At 39.3% G+C, this 17156-nt stretch overlaps 1 protein-coding gene across 3 annotated transcripts in view; it reads left to right on the top strand.

Moving 5' to 3' along the window:
* The window catches only part of TENM1 (teneurin transmembrane protein 1), a gene marked incomplete at both ends in the record, with an annotated part of 603322 nt that overhangs the window by 421481 nt on the left and 164685 nt on the right, over positions 1 to 17156 (top strand). For all 3 annotated transcript variants that reach the window (XM_082610702.1, XM_082610701.1, XM_082610700.1), the window contains one exon: positions 6200 to 6416. In XM_082610702.1, coding sequence (XP_082466828.1) covers positions 6200 to 6416 — 217 coding nt within the window. The remainder of the gene's footprint in view (positions 1 to 6199; positions 6417 to 17156) is intronic.

The raw sequence follows: 17156 nt of genomic DNA, 5'->3' as shown, positions 1-17156 counted from the left end.
ATACAGAGTGTTTAATCAAAACAGTCTTTTTCCCCCGATCTTTTAAGTGTTGGTCACATGTTTGTCCAAGCTTCTCTTATATAAACTCTTCCGGTGGTCTATATTCATATTCATTGGTAAAATCAATAAGTTAATTGCCTAAAAGAGAATGATCTTCCAGGAATCATTCTTCATAACAAGTCACCATTCATTAAGAACAATAGCTATTTGCAAGCCTGTTTTATGATGCAGTGTTTCTAGATCTAGAAATCAGCGCCATGGGTGAATTATGAACACATATAAGCTCATGGATCAATAAGCCTCATGTTTTGAATGTCACCAGCATGCTGCAGGGTTTAATAAATAGGAAAATGAAATAGAAGGAGCAATGAATGGGTAACATTTGCTCTGTTTAAGGGCCCCTCTCTGCATTTACTTTTAAGATTTGGCTGGGAAAAAAGACCTGGCAGCAGAAAGCATATTCCTAATTATCCTCTTCTGACTGTACCCCCCTCATTTCCAAGGAACCCATTTATTAGAAGATCATCACTTAGTTATGAGAGCCTAAACTGCCAAGTGATTCCAGATACGAGTGGAAGTTGGAAAATCTAAACTCTATAATTCAGTTAACCCCTCTATAACTGGATCTGTCACATTATTTATCGACTAAGACTAGTAATACTTGACATCTTCCTACTTTGTAGTGGTGAAAATGAATGAGAATGTTTGAAATACAGTAATATAAAGTGTGTGATAAAGATGTGGTATCAATGAAGAATCTATTTGTAACTTAACATATTTTGATGCATTCATTGAACACTTATTAATCTCTAGGTGCATTTATAAATGTCCTAAAAATAGGACATTTAGGACATCCATTTATTCATTCAATAAATAGTTATTGAAAGCTTACTTGGGGTCAGGCACTATTCTAGTCATTGAGGAAATAGCAATGAATAAAAAAGACTAAATCCGTGTTCCATGGATCTTATATTCTAGTTTTGAGAGGCAGACAATAAACTAAAAAAATTTTTAAATAGTCTGATAGAAGATGGTAAGTGTTATGGAGAAATTGTTTTTTAAGCAGGTTAAAAAAGGATAGGGAGGGCTTCCCTGGTGGCGCAGTGGTTGAGAGTCTGCCTGCCGATGCAGGGGACGCAGGTTCGTGCCCCAGTCCAGGAGGATCCCACATGCCGCGGAGCGGCTGGGCCCGTGAGCCATGGCCGCTGAGCCTGCGCATGCAGAGCCTGTGCTCCGCAACGGGAGAGGCCACAACAGTGAGAGGCCCGCGTACTGCAAAAAATAAATAAATAAATAAAGGATAGGGAGTGTGCGACAGAGGTGGCATTTTAAATAATGTGGCCAGAGGAAGCCTTACTGAGAAGGTGGCATTTGAGTAAAGACTTAAAGGAGGTGAGGGGTGAGCCATACTGACATTGGAGAAAAGAAGATTCCAGGCGTAGGAACAGTGGGGAAGGGGGTTGTGGGATACGGTAATGGGAGGTAAGGTCAGAGAGGTAAGAGAGAGATGGTAAAGAACCAAACTGTGAGGAAGTAGGTCTTGGTCAGGACACAGGCTTTTATTCTGAGCAATTTGGGAAGCCACTGATGGCAGGTGGGGAGGACGTGAACATTAGTGGCATATAAACAATTTACTTTCCTGATGCAGCAAAAATAAATGTATAGGTTATAGAAATAACAATGATTTGGGCAGTTCCAGTACTAAGTGCACTTGAACTTCTCCCACTTTCTTTTTACCAATACAGCAAAATACTAGGGTGAAAGTCAGCCTGAATAAATGAAAAAAGATGAATTAGAGACTATTTTCAAAGGAAATACAGTCATATTACCTTCAATGCATATAATGGCAACAACTAAGCTACCAGGAGTGCCTAGTAGAGGGCCTGCTTTAGTAAAAATTTTTGAATGATTTGTAATGAGTCCATTGTTTGTAGGTTTCTAAAATGCCCGAGAAGATTTTGTTCAAGTGAATCACTGGAACGATCAGCCCTTCAATTTCTTTTTCACTATTAATTTGCTTGGTAGACGCTCTATTCTATCGATGCTGAAAAGGTTAAGCTTCAGTCCAGCCCCTGTCCAAATGATAACAAATTCTGAATTTGTGAAATTCAATGAATAAAGATTTACTGTAGCATTAGTGTCTGTTTAGAGCCACATAGATTCCTACCCATCTGACAACCTAACCAAGCAGAGTTCACAAAATGAACACATTCTAACGACCTGAATATGCTACAGAAAAGTTAACTGCCCTCTGGCCAATGATAAGGCAACTTAAATAGAAGTGAGTCTGAACATTTTAAGCTGCCACTGCAGACCATTGGCATCTACCCCAGGACTCTATCCCTAGACTCCTTGTAGCCTGTACAGTCTATAATTTGGTTAATGGCAAGAGGTAACATTTATCGAGAGTGCTAGCTACTGAACACTAAGCACTGTGCTGATAGGATTATGAGAGCATGTGATCCTTACAACAATTCTACTCATCCCATCTAGTAGATGAGGAAACTGAGAATCCAGGAGTTGCACTGATTTGTCCAGGACCGTGTACATTGTAAGTGGCAAAGTCAAGATTAGAATCAAAGTCGTCTGATTCTTTCACCTTAACCACTTCATGTGTTCTAAATACTACACTGATCAGTCACTTGGAGGTCTTACAGCCTAGGTCAGTAGTACTAGTCATACTGCTTGGATGGTGATGTCGGACGTGTGATTTGTAGTCAGAGCACTGGGTGTTAATATGACTCCCATATTTCTTCCAACCACATTCAGCTTCCCTTCCTTTATTTGTAGAATGGAGATGAGAATGTCTACCTAACAGGGTTGTCACAAGGATTTAGTTAAAATACTACATGCGGAAGTAACTAGTGCCATACCTGACAAATATTAACTAATCTATACGTGTTGCCAAATCCTTTTGGATAGCCTGCCATGGAACTAGTTGTCCGTTTTTATCAAGGTGATAATATGGGTGCTGTCCCTAAGAGGATATATATTTGTAAATTCATTTTAAGGATTAGGAAAATGTGGGTTTTCCCTATATTGTTCATATTCCCTTGTCCAATCCTGCTTTCAATCAAGGGCATACATCTAGTAGGTAAAAGTTTAATAGTGAGTGACTTGATCATGTACAGAAGAAACCAGTGTCCTTGACCTTCATCAACCCCAACTGAGCCAGCTGGCATAGTCCCTAACTGGCTGGCAAAGCTAGGATCAGTGAATGCCCTGTTTAGTCCTTCAAGACAATTTAACCTCCCTTTTATTTTGCTAGCTTTTATTTTTATTCCTTTAAAGGGAACAGGCCCTAAAAGTAAAATAAGCTAACATTTGATATGTCCATATCTGACACCTTGAGCCTGGCTGTCAAGGGTGCCACAGCTTCCAATTCAGGGCGATAAAAGAACCATTAACAGCCAAAAAAAAAAAAGAAAAAGAAAAAAGGAAACCCACACAAGCAGTGTGATATCATTTGCACTTCTTTGTAACAGTCTAGACATACTGTATGGAGTGTTATCCAATGTGATAATTGGTAAGTAGATCTTTGCCCATGTACTGGGCTTACCTATGAATTATAATTCGGGGTTGCATACCATTGTTGGTCTGCTTGCCTGCAGCCTTTCTAGATTCAACAGAAGTCTTGCTGTTCTCAGAAAACAGAGGTCTTAGAGGGTCAGCCCTGTATAATAGGCAATTAGTGAATATGAAACATTAACTTGGAATTTATAGCACATAACTAGATGAGAATGTGAGTCCCAATTTTGAATTGGCTCTGTGTTTAGTTTTAGAATCCGGTTTTGAAGATCGTTTGGGCATTACTATTTATTTAAAATCTATTTCTTTTCAAAAATAAGTTAGAATTCTGTGGTTGACAGGTCGAAACCTGTGAATGCCCAATCTGATTATTACTACTGCATTTTCTGCCAATTGAAAGATAAAGGTGACTGCCCATCTGAAAAGCAGTTTTTCATTGTTTAGTATATTATGCATCAATTCCAGACCTCAGAAAACTGTTTTAATCAGATTGATATTTTTGCCAGCTTTCCAGTGCATCCAGATGTTTAATTGGCAGAGTAAAGAGATAATGTGCTAATAGGAGGCTGAGAACAATGCATTGGAGAGAGAGGTGATAGTGGCATCTAAAATCTATAGAAAACCTGTTAATGTAATTTGCTGAATGAGGGGAGAAAGGGGAGCAGAAGGGAACTTCTTAGTGAAACTAATCCACACAAAAGTTATTCATCAGTGAAAAAGAAATATATATACAGAGAAGTAAAAATCAGGGGCAAAAATACACTGAACAAACAGGGTAGGCCAGGAAGCAGCAAACTGCATTTTAAATCAAAGTAGTGTCTATGGTACAGGGAATTTGAAAGGACCTCATGTGGGGAAGAATATTTCCAGGGTGCCCTAGGGCTACTGTTCCAAACGGCTGCTCTCTTAGTGTTCCTGACTTTCATTGCCCCCAGCTGTGGTACTTCCCCCTCCAGCTCAACAGGGGCAGCCATGTGAAGGAGAGAGAGCGAGCAAAAGAGCTGCGTGAAACCGGTGCCAGTAACTTTCATCATCAGCCTTAAGGAGTGGGTGATCCATCTGAACCTCCCTATTCCACTGCAAGCCAAGAAGATGAGCATCTTTAGATTTACCCTTGTTGAACATCTGAATTAGAGCTACTGGTCTGCTTTAAGGACCATGGAAGGGCTTTACCTTTTTTTTTATGCTTATTGGGTGTGGAATGAAGTGTCCATATGCTCAAATAATCACTCCAACCCCTTCTCTTTGCACGTAATTCTTATAACACTTATAGCAGGTTTAACTAGTGTAAGAGTCAGCTGTTTTATGCACCTATTCCTCCTAAGTTCTGAGCTCCTAAAAACAGGGAAAGTGTTCTTTTTACCTCTTTCCTTCCCCAAGCATCTAACACAGTCTTGTGCACCTACAGTCAGCCCTTCGTATCCTCAGGTTCTGCATCCTTGGACCCAGCCAACCATGGATGAAAAATATTTGGAAAAAAAAGAATTCCAGAAAGTTCCTAAAAGCAAAACTTTAATTTGGCGCATGCCTCATAACGATTTACATAGCATTTACATTGTATTTACAACTATGTACATGGTATTTACGTTGTATTAGGTACTATAAGTAATCTAGAGATGATTTAAAGTATACGGGAGGATATGCGTAGGTTATGTGCAAATGCTGTGCCATTTTATATAAGGGACTTGAGCATCTTCGGATTTGGGTATCCGTGGGGGTCCTGGGACCAATCACCCTCAGATACCAAAGAACAACTATATCAGGTTCTCAACAGTCTCCCCTCCTCCTGTAACCCCTGTGTCCCACATCATTCCTCTACCAAAGAATGAAGCTTTTATGTGATTTATCTGTTGGAACAACCATGGATTCAGGAGTCTGGAGTAAATGGTGAAGGCCTAGGAAATGAAAGAGAGCCATTCATCACTATATACTTAGTGAAATTTCTTAGTATTTGCTTCAAATAACTGCAGTTAGGAACAAGTAAGCTCTAGTCACTTCTACAGATTCCTAAAAAAGTGGTTCTGAAAATTTAGTATGCTTCAGAATCACCCAGATTAAATATGGCATAATCCTGGGCTCTGAAGAAATTCTGCTTCAATAGGCGAGACTCAAGAATATACAAATTTAATAAACTCCCCAGGTAATTGACTACACATTTGAAAATCACTGCCCTGCTTTAGACACTTTGTCACCATCAGAATACCAGCTTCTATTGTGGGAATTAGGAATAGACAAGTATATTGGGAGAATTTTTAAAAAATACAAAGTCAGGTTGGCAAGCATTTGTTAATTATGTGTTCATAAATGTACATGATGTGAGAAATTCAAAAAAATTATAAGAAATAGTTGCAATCCCGGAGGAATGGTCTTGCTGAGGAAGAAAGAAACTTCAAAAGAGTGATAACTAACAGAATACTCTCTTCAAGTGCTAAACAATGTAGTACTGCTGGAGGATTCAGGAAAGATTTATGAACAAAATAGTTTGAATTTCACTGATGTGCCATGTAAATTCAGAATGGGTGATAATTCATGAGAGACATGTGAATTTAATAGATTCTAAACTCAAAATGTGGACCGTTACCTTTGGCTGTATTCTAGATATTTCTCCATTCGTGCATGTTATTAACTATGTTGCTTCTCTTGACACTAAATTTCAAAAATTTCTTTTCAGATGGTTTGACTGACTGTGTGGACCCCGATTGTTGTCAACAAAGCAACTGTTATGTAAGTCCTCTCTGCCAAGGCTCACCAGATCCTCTTGACCTCATCCAGCAAAGCCAACCGCTCTTCTCTCAGCATACTTCAAGACTCTTCTATGATCGAATCAAATTCCTCATTGGCAAGGACAGTACTCATGTCATTCCTCCAGAGATCTCATTTGACAGCAGGTATATATGTATTTATTCTACTCCTTAATGAACAGTGGTCATGTTTTTCCTTAACCGTGAAAGGAAGATACACACACACACACACACACACACACACACAAAAACACATGATGTGTATTATTCGTAGTAAAGTATAAATGGGGCTTTTAATGACAAAAACAGAAGTATAATTTTCAAATTTCTTGTTTAGCTTCTGGATTGATCCCTTAAAAAAATTCTTGAATTTCAAAAGCCAAATTTTAAGTTTTATTCCATGGTGTAAAATGTTTCCATATGAAAGAGTTGGGTGAGTCTGATGTCCCAATGTGAAATGCAAGACTTGTGAAAATCTGTCTTCTAGGGAAGCTCAAATGCGTGAATTGTCACTAAAGACCCGAGACCGAAGTCTAACCCATAAGATGAAGAAATTTTAAAACACTAACTTACTTATTTGAAGTGTAATAACATGAATTTGCTCATTGTTCTTCTCAGCTTCATCTTCAGCAATGATATATTTTAGTCATTAGCACTAGATATAAGTAAGTCACTGAAGTCAACATTTCTGATCTCTTAAAAATGTCCATGCCTTGTTCATGCCACAATTCAACATGTTTAAATATTGTTATTAAACTATAAGGATGTTTATCTCTCAGAACAGAAAGTCCAGCAGTTGGGTTTGGGGGTTGGCTGACCTAAGGGTTTAGTAACATCATCTAGGCCCCAGGTCCTTTCCATTTCTCTCTTCTACCATCTTCAGCATAAGCTTCATTCTTAGGTTGGTAGCAAGATGGCTGTGGCAGCTGCAGGCTCACTTCAGACACAACAAGGACCAAAGGAAGAAAGAGAAAAATATTCCCCCAAGCATGGAATATAAACTCTTCCCTTCACTCTGACTGTTCCTCATATTTCACTAGCTTCTAGACTATTACAAACAGAAATTAAAAAAAAAAAAACTTGGAAAGTATTTGTCCAGGAGCTCCTATCTACATCCCACCCACTCAGTTGCATGCTGGTGGGTGTTATCAGGCCCCAAGAAAAACTCCGTCAAGAGTTTATATTGATATGAGTGATAATCTAAGAAAATCACAGCTCAATCTTGACCTATACACACTAGGAAAGGGGAAAAAAATGATGTGCATGGAAATTTAAAACACTCAGCATCCTTCTCACAGATTGTACACTAGAACTGTCATTGAAACTTAAAACTTTCTCATTATGTTTATTATGTGCAGTTCTAACCTTTTAAATATTTGACAGAACCCCAAACCAACTGCCAATGCATCACAAGAAAGGCCTTTTCTGCCAGGGGATCTAGTCAAAGTTTGCCTTCTCCCAAGAGACTCAGTCATCCCCATTTTGAAGTATTTCCCTCAGCTCATTAACAACTCTGGGGTAATTTCAAGTGGCTGTAGTCAAAGTAATTCTTGAGATAGTGAAGCCTTACTTATTGCACACCAGAGGAACAAAGGGAACAAAAAGCATTATTCATGCTTAAGGAAAAGTCAGTCCAAAAGAAAAAAAAAGAGGTAAATGAAATAACCACCGCCATGACACGGAGATATGTATTAAATGACTCACTGAACTCAAGTAAAGGGAGAAAGTCAGGACCTGAGAGAGACAGGAACCAAGTCACTGTGATCCAGAGGAGGGCATTTGAGCAATAAACTTAGAAAAGTGAAGAGAAACTCCAGCCCCTGTGGTTCAGCTTCATGCTTCAGCAGCGTTGCCAGCCACTCACAGAGTGAACAAGCCTATTACTTGTGGTACTTAATGCCCTTCTCCTCCTCCTGGTTTGATTGAGTTTTCCTCATTCTTTTGTAAAAGGCTCCAAGTTATCATTTGGCCTGTAAGTCACATTTGAATTCAGAACGACGGGCTCCTTCATCCAGTGGTCTCCGCTCTGACACACATGTCTAATCTGTCAGAAAAGGTGCAGGCCTTTTCCAAGGGAAACGGTTGAGGACAAGCAATGTAACTATATTTCCTTTAAAAAATCAATTCATGCAGTGTTATTCGGGTTATCTCTGGATAAAATCAATCCAATTCTGATCATGTAGAGTATAAGTAATAATAGGTACAAGCTCTTACATCTCCATAGTACTTTTTAGTTTGTGCAGCTCTCAAACATACATTATTTCATCTTATCCTCACAGTATCCCTGTGAAGTAGGTATTGTCTTGGTGCATTGTACATATGAGGGAATTGAGCTTCAGAGAGATTAAATAACTTGCCCAACATCACACAGTCAGCAAGTTTCTTTGTAGCAATTCTTGTAATCTTTCTGTTATACCACTGCTGCCCCATTTCAACTTGTCCTTACATGAGCCTAGTGACTCAGATCTCATTTATACTGGATGAATGACATCTGGGTTAACACAAGAAACTTAGAAACTGAGCGATATTGTAAAATCCAGCTCATTTCAACACATTTCAGTGACATTATTTACAAACTCCGAGTCAATGGTAATGAGCTTCTTGGTAGAAGAACACTTTTTTTTTTTTGCGGTACGCGGGCCTCTCACTACTGTAGCCTCTCCCGTTGCGGAGCACAGGCTCTGGACGCACAGGCTCAGCGGCCATGGCTCACGGGCCCAGCCGCTCCGCGGCATGTGGGATTCTCCCAGACCGGGGCATGAACCCGTGTCCCCTGCATCGGCAGGCGGACTCTCAACCACTGCACCACCAGGGAAGCCCAGAAGAACACTTTTGAACAACTGGTAAAACAGGCCTTTTGCTACGCGTAAATTGTTATTAACCACTTCTTATGTGTCAGGTCTCTTGCTAAGCTTTTACATGTGTTATCTCATTTAATCCTTACAAAAACCCGATATGGTAGGCACCGTTATGATCCCCACTTTTCAGGTGAGAAAACAAGAACTGAGATTTCAAGTGAGTCACTTGCCCAAGGTCACAACCAGTAAGTGTCAGAGCCAGGATCTGAAACCAAGCAGATTCATACTGAGAGCCTGACCTCTAAACCACTATGCTGAGCCACTTTGGCTACTTAGAAAGCTCTGCTGAAGACTTATGACCCTTATCCATCTGTGACTGTGGGGTTGCCCTCCTCAGACAGATCTAGAACACTTAGGTACTATAATCAGGGGAACCACTCTCCTCTTTGGCTTTTGCCACATAAGTGAGTGATAGCTGAGTAGGTGGATGAAGAAGGCATTGCCAAGGGGCTCATTTGCCTACTGGCAAAATGTGACCCACACGGAGGACTTGCTGCTGAGTGTTGCCACCATCAGAGGCCTTTGAGCTAAAGATGGTGGCATACAGGTGACTAACTGTTGCAAGGACAGATAAAGGTTAAATAACTGTGCATCCTTGTGCATCCAAGTGAGACTAGCCTTTCTTGTTCTGAGTTGGCTGCACTGGCATGTGAGAGCACATAGAACATAGACCTCCTGTGCCCCTCATGGTGTAAGGTCACTGGGAACATGCCACTTGCCCATGGTAGAGTCTCCAGCAAGCCCAAGTCAGTTACCATTTTTTCCTTAAATACATTTTACCCTGTAGCCTGAGTTTCTTGTTTTCAGTCGACTCCAAACATGACTACAAAGTAAACCACATATTCTACGTGCCCTGTGTGACTTATTACTTTTTAATAATGTAAATAGGTGAACAGAAGCATTATTGATCTTCAGTGTCTAAGCATTTAATCACTATTAATAATGTAAAAGGTTTTTATAAATATGTAAAAACAAGAGTACATTAAACTAAATGACAGCAGTAATTTGCAAAGCCGGACATTTCACTCATCATCACTAATGGAGAAGTGCATTTAAAAAACAAAATCCTACTGGGGTTAGTGCAACCGCTGACAGCAAGGTCTGGCCAAACTCGTTTGTCTGTTTTGTAGCCACGAGAGGCCGATCCCCACATCAATCCATGTCAAGTGTCTACATCAGGCATTGCTTAATATCAGCCCACAGATGTATTTTGTTTGGTCCAACGTTTAGAAACTAAGAGATCTAACATAAAAATTGGAATGTCTTCCTTCTCTAGAAAATTGACAAAGTTTGACATCTCTGATAGAGGCCATCCAGAGCTGAGGGCCACTTACCCCTCTGGAATGACTATGACATGCCTCTCTAGCTCACCATTCACTGTTTCCCTTGCACCTGACTCACTTCCCTCACTTTTAAGGTCCTGCCTGGCCCTGCTGGCCTTTGAGTTCGTAACCTCTGGACTACACAGCTTCTATAGCTTTTCATGGAAAGGCCACAAGTGTTCGTTTTTTTCTTTCTGATCTGTTTCCCTGAGAGTCTTTAAAAATCCAATCTTAACTCTTTACTTAATTTTTGAACCTTTGCTGTGTTGGTTTAAAAAGAGAAAAAAAGTGACCGAACATAAACTAAAAACCACATTAATGGAAGGATGTTTCCCCCCTTAGTTCACGGGGGGGACCTGTGGACACCTCATGAATAAGTTGGTGTGCATTCTGCCTCACATCTTAGAGTAATAAACCCCCAGGTCCCACCATAGTAGAAGCAAAATGTCCACTTTCTATGAGAAAGATGTGTATGTTGAGAGGCATTTGACAATTGTTTGTCACTTAGAGTAAGTTTTAAGAACAATTTAAAGATCTAAAACTTTGCAGCTATGCTGCTGGGTGTGGGTGTAGCTGCCTCTTGTGCCTGCTCCTGGTGGGACCCCTAGCCTTAGTTGAAAAGTTCTAGAGTTGGGACCAAACTTAATCCAGAACTAAGTACATGACAGCACTGTTAACACGCTACAAAATGAAGAGGTTGAGCAGTGTGATAGGTTTCTTCTAGTGCTAACTTTCTGTGAAGTTGCTGTATTTCCATTTCTTGCTCCACACTGGGATGTGCAATATTTAAGTTCTGAACTGTCCTCATTGCTAAAATCTAAGTTCTTTGAGGACAAGGATCAAGTCTGATTTGTTCTCTCCCTGTTTTGATTATCTATCAAATAAATATCAAACTGTGTAGCAAACTACTCCAAAACATAATGGATTAAAACAATTTATTATGATTACATTTCATGATTCTGTGGGTTAGAAAAAAGAAAAGAAATTCTTTTCTTTTCTTTTCTTTTCTTTTCTTTTCTTTTCCCGGGCAGGGAAAAAAGAAAGAAATTCAGACAGGGTATGGCCAGGATGACTTGTCTTTTCTCCATGATATTTGGGCTCTCAGCTGGGATAACTCAAATAGCTGGGGGGCTGGAACAGCTGGACAGCAGCCAGGAATCCCTCTTTCTACCTACAGCCTCTCTACTTGGTTTTCCTATGGGCATGGCAGCCAGTCTCGAGTTTGTCAGAGCTCTTATATGGTGGCTCAGGGCTCCAAGAGGGAGCGTTCCAAGAGACAGGAAACAACAAGATACCAGTCTCTTAAGGCCTGGGTCCAGAAATTGTCCCAGTGTCCCTTGTGTTATATACTATTTATCAAAGTAGTCACAGAGTTTGTCCAGATTCAAAGGGAGGGTCATAAATCCTACCTCTAGCGGAGAGAAGTATCAAAGAATTTGTGGCCATCCTTAATCTACCATACCACTGTATCCCCGGATCCAAACACAGCATCTGGCAGAAAATTGGTAAGAAAATGAGTGAATGAGTGAGTGGCTTAGTTGTAGTGATATTGAAGTGCTCTTCTCATATTTGCTAATGAAAAACTCTTTTTGGTTGCCTAGAACACACAGATGATATTAGGACCTCAAATAAGTCGATTCCCAAATGTAGAAGCAGCCTAAAGGTAAGATTACTGTTCTCCAGATAGCACAGGAACAAATTCATAAAGGACGAAGTGATTATATAACAGTAGCAAAGTAATTACTCTTTTTTTTTAACTTATGAGACATTCCACCACTGCCAGAGCCTGTCCATAATTGACATCATTTATAACTTTGTGTAAGCATCAATAATCCTCTCTGCCTTCAGTGGGCTAGATAATCAAAATTTGAAACCAAGAAAAAATTAGAAAATAAGGAGCAATACCAGGAAGTCAGTAGGAATACTGCTGTGAACTGGCTCACTTTGGTGTTCCAGCTCATGAGAAAACCAAAGACAAGCACCCCAAAACAAATTGAGGTACCACAAATGCCTTGAGCATGGCTTTCTTGGCAAACTCTTTACCTACCCGAGTCCTTCCCTTCCTTTACTATACCCCATTCAGTAATGAAATCTTGATTCATACACCTGATTATTCATGATACCTGGCAACAGCCATGATTACTATCATAACTTGTTTAATAAATTATGCCTTTCTGCACTTAATTGATCTGGGAATGTATACCATTTGAAATCCTGTGAATGGCAGAATGAGTTATTAAATCAAGAATGAGGTTAAGGTGAAGGTTGCAGGAAGATGATCATTGCTGTTGATCTCAGATTTGATGAAGACTTAAGAATAACCATACTTGACAGATACAAATTACTATTTTTTTAAATGTACATTTTATTGAAATATTAGTATTTCCAGAGTAACTGAGAACTTTAAATTTCTCTACAAGAGATACCAAAGTCCTCTGCTGTCTCTAATGTAATCTAATATCCTCCTATCAACTCATTTTTATAAAGTGATGAGGATATGTATTCACTCATTTATTCAACAGGTATTTCTTGAGTCACCCACTCTGTGCCAGGAACTTTACAGATGGAGGTAAACAAAAGAAACAGAGTCCCTTTATTCACAGAACTCCCTTTATGTTCTAGTGGTGGGAGCAGTCAAAACATCAAGTAGATGCATAAAGAATTAAATGAATTATAAATTGCAGTAACTTCTGTGGATAATGGAACATCAGGGAGCTTGGGGTTCATCAACTCAGGGTCCCAAGTTCGACTGCCTTGATGAAGCAGTCAGGTAACCATAATGGATGTAAGACAAGGTATTCTAGCAAATGAGACCAAGTCATTAAACAATTACAGAAGTGAGACTGACCTGGAAGTTTTCAGCAGAAACTCAGGGATGGGACTAATTGACTCAAGTGAGCTTGAGGAGGCTCCTGGATGGCTTGCAAGAAAAAAAACAAAGCTTATTTGGACGGTGAGCAGCTTAACTATTTGCAGGAAGTTTCATCCTTTGACATCTGGGCCTATAAATAATTTTAGTTCAATTTGAAATGTTTGTGTTAAACAGATGAATTCAAGGGGAAAAAACAATCATCCAAAACAATTCCCATTTAACCACACTTTGGTGTCATTTGTAATGATAGATCCTACAGTTTCTTTCAAGATAATCCACATTGGGGAAGATTAATCATTTCACTCTTGAGATTGATGAACATGGCAGTGTTTACTTGGTTTGCATAATGGCACTGTCCTAGGCTCTGGCCTACAGCAGACAAATTGCCTTCCCCATACAGTCTAGTGAGGAAAACTGACAATAATAAAAAAGGTAAATGTCAGGTAGGTATAAGTACTGTCAAACGAGATAAAGAAAATTTAGGGACAGAGAGTGACCATTTTAGACAGAGTGGTCCGGGAAATCCTCTCTGGGCAGATGACACTAGAGCAGAGAGCTCATAGCATTCATCTATATGTTAGATGATCTTGGCAAGAATGTTTCCTGCCTCCTGGACCCTTCTGCAGCAGCTTATCACACAATCCAGAGCCTGGCTGTCACTTTTAGGGTCCACTGAATCAAGATTCTGTGGCATTGTGTGAAACAGAAAGGTAGAACAAACCTTTCTCAAGGAAATACTACATACTGGTTATTGTACCAGGTTTTACTGATAAATGGATGGGGTGCCTGTCCTTCAGGAATACATTGAGAAAAACTGAATACCTCAGACAAACTGAATGGCCTCTGAAAGAGAAATCAGCAACAGCCCTCGACCATTTAAGTCATGAAAAGAATTTTAAAAAATAGCAGATTGTCATCAATTAGTGTTGACCCTAAAAGAAATCAGATACGTAGAAACCACATCCTGATTTGGAATTATGAAAAAGAAGAGGTAAGGAAAGCTTATATTTTAGAATATTTATAAGGAAATGCAGTGTTATTACAATATTAAAGCATTCATTGAGTTAACATTCACAGTCTATGTACAGGTATCCCCCAGAAGGTCTGTACCTAATCATTCATAATTTTGCTGAGGAACAAATTTGAATTCATTTGCTTTGTGTTTAACTTTTTCGTGAATCTAGTAGTTAAGGACCTCCAAGTATACTTAACTAATGGCAAATCTTTGTGTATTTTTAATCTTAAGAATGTGAAAGACATTATGCCAGGTACACAACTAGGGGTTGATAAACACACAATGCAACAGTTGCTGAATAAATTGAATAAACTAAGGACTGGGGGAAGCTCTTTCTAAGGCATCAGCACCTGCAAATCTATCTTGTGTTCACCTTTCTTTCTAAAGTGAGGCACTGCACATAACCTGCCCACATTTGGAAAAGGGACCCAAGAGTGGTTTGGCTCTGCCATGATTCCTTGTGAGTCTGTCTGTCTTCCCATGTTGCTTTTCCTAAGCAACCTCCTTTGCTTATCACTCCTGTAGTTGTCCCAAGTGAGAAGATTGCTGCTACTTGCTAATAAAGCACTTTGATCTCGTTTATGTGAAAGGTGCGTGAAGATGGGATCTCCTGATTTTCAGAGAACTATTTTGTCTAATGCTAAAGTTCAGGAAACATGTTCAAGACACATTTAAAAACTTACAAAGTGCTGAAGGTTCCAAGATTTATAGTGCTGACTAGCTCCTGAAATCAGCAGTCAACACCTAAATGTACCAAAAAAGAAAGAATGTGTGACTTTCACTTCTTTGCAAATGCTCTTGGGCAAAGAAATCTGAGCACAAATCTTTCAAAAGCTGTTCAATTGATTATTTGTGATACTTTGAAACTCAGATGTTCTGAGGTGCTTACTAATGGTGATTAGTAATACCAGTAGCTGTCTACAGCTTATCTCGGTGTGAATAGGTGTCTTCTAATATTTTATCTATCTTACTTACTGCTCAATTAGGATTGAAATTCGAAAGGATCAAATCCTTAATACCTACTTCTCAGCCATACGATTTGCTTGCAGTGACTCTAGCTAGTTCTGTCATCTTATCTTGTCCCTGGAGAGGGCAGAGTCAATGCAAGTCTAGGGAGAAAGAACAGATGACATCTTGTGGTGCATCTCCACCGTACACCCTGCACGTAGAAAGTGCTCAGCAGCTGGTAAATGTCTACAAAGTAGTGACATCCTATGGATAGCGCCATCTTTGTGGGTGAGCATTTTCTTTTCATCTGTAGCCACATTATTTACATCTTGACTAAAAAAATCTACAGCTTAGGCCATTTAGAGTCCAGGTAAAAAGACGTCCACCATTTCTACCACTTACTAGCTGTGTTATCTTGAGCAATTTTTTTAACCTCTCTGAATGTGTTTCCTCATTTTTTAAAACAGGCTAACAGTAGTACCTACTCAGGGTTATATTGATGGTAAGTGAAATACAATAAGGAAAGTGCCTGGCATGGTACCTGACTCATAGTAAGTGCTTAATATCTTATTTATACAAACATATATTTACATATATATATACTTTATATATATAGGGTACATAATAGAATATAATTTGAAAGGTCCAGTTCAAAAGACAATCACTTTACTGGGTTACTTTACTGTTACAGCATCTTTGTGAGGTGACTGGGGATAAGACAGGGAAGAACTACCACTGTCACTTTCCGTAAGGAACAAAGGAGGCTGAGAGTAATCCCATTTCTTAGGAAAAGTCACATTGATGATTATTAACAAGCCAGAGCTAGAACTGGCGTGGACAGTTAGGCCACACTTTTTCCTCCTGGAAGGAAGAGTAATCCATGGCCAGGCTATAGCCAACAAGACAGACTTGCCCTGTATTTAACGACTATCCATTATTTGAAGGGCAGATTCACAGAGAAGTGACAGGAAAGGTTAATGAGGTTAACAAAACCCCGTAAGGCTGATTACAAAGATAAACCATTTGAGTAATGCAGAAAACAGGACAAAAACAAACCAACCAAAAAAATAAAATAAAACTTGAGACTATTCAAGAGTTGCAAGGGCTTCCAGGGCAAATATTTCAGGATTCAAATTCTGGACAAAAATAATCATGTGTCTAAATGAAGCAAACTGGCACTTCTGCAGTCCTGAAAATGTGACTGTGTTGTCAGTTTTCTTATTGCTTCAAAACACTTGATCTTTTTCCCATTACTTCGGGGACTTCAGGCATCCAAAGCAAGCCTACTTTTGACAAGCAATTACCAGGGCAGATGGGAAAATAGGCACCCTACCTCAGGGTGAGTGCCCCCATTTTGTTTTACTTGAAACATCACTAGCCATGAGGAAAATAATTCTGCTTAAAAAGCTATCTGCATTTGCAATAGCACCACCTTTCCCAAAGTCCTAGAATGTTGATGGGTAATGCTTCCAGCTGCTTTTAATGTTACCCATTTGGTAGGTATTATTTATTTGGGCTAGTGACCAACTGAGTAGGATTAAATCAGCCTGCTCTATTTAACTAAAAACTCATGAGATTTTATTGGGTTTGCATATGAACATTCACTGCATTCACATTTTCAGAACATGAAAACAGGTTTATGCTATAGAAGTAAATGTTTTCATGGTACTGTACCAGCTTAGATGACATACATCAAAAAAAAAAAAAACTAGTATGTGATGTGTGGAAACCCCCAAAATATCTGAATATTAGAACCCTCAAAGGTATTTGAGTTATGAAATACCAAATTGTAATTACATGGTTGTATATAAAGGAATAATGGGGTTAGTGTTCATAAATTAAGCATTTGAGGAGGACTATTCATTCATTCTT

Source organism: Mesoplodon mirus, assembly GCF_964341445.2.
Source record: "Mesoplodon mirus genome assembly, chromosome: X".
Taxonomy (NCBI): Eukaryota; Metazoa; Chordata; class Mammalia; order Artiodactyla; family Ziphiidae; genus Mesoplodon; species Mesoplodon mirus.
The sequence above is the reverse complement of the archived record's forward strand: the minus strand, read 5'-3'. Positions and strand labels throughout refer to the sequence as shown.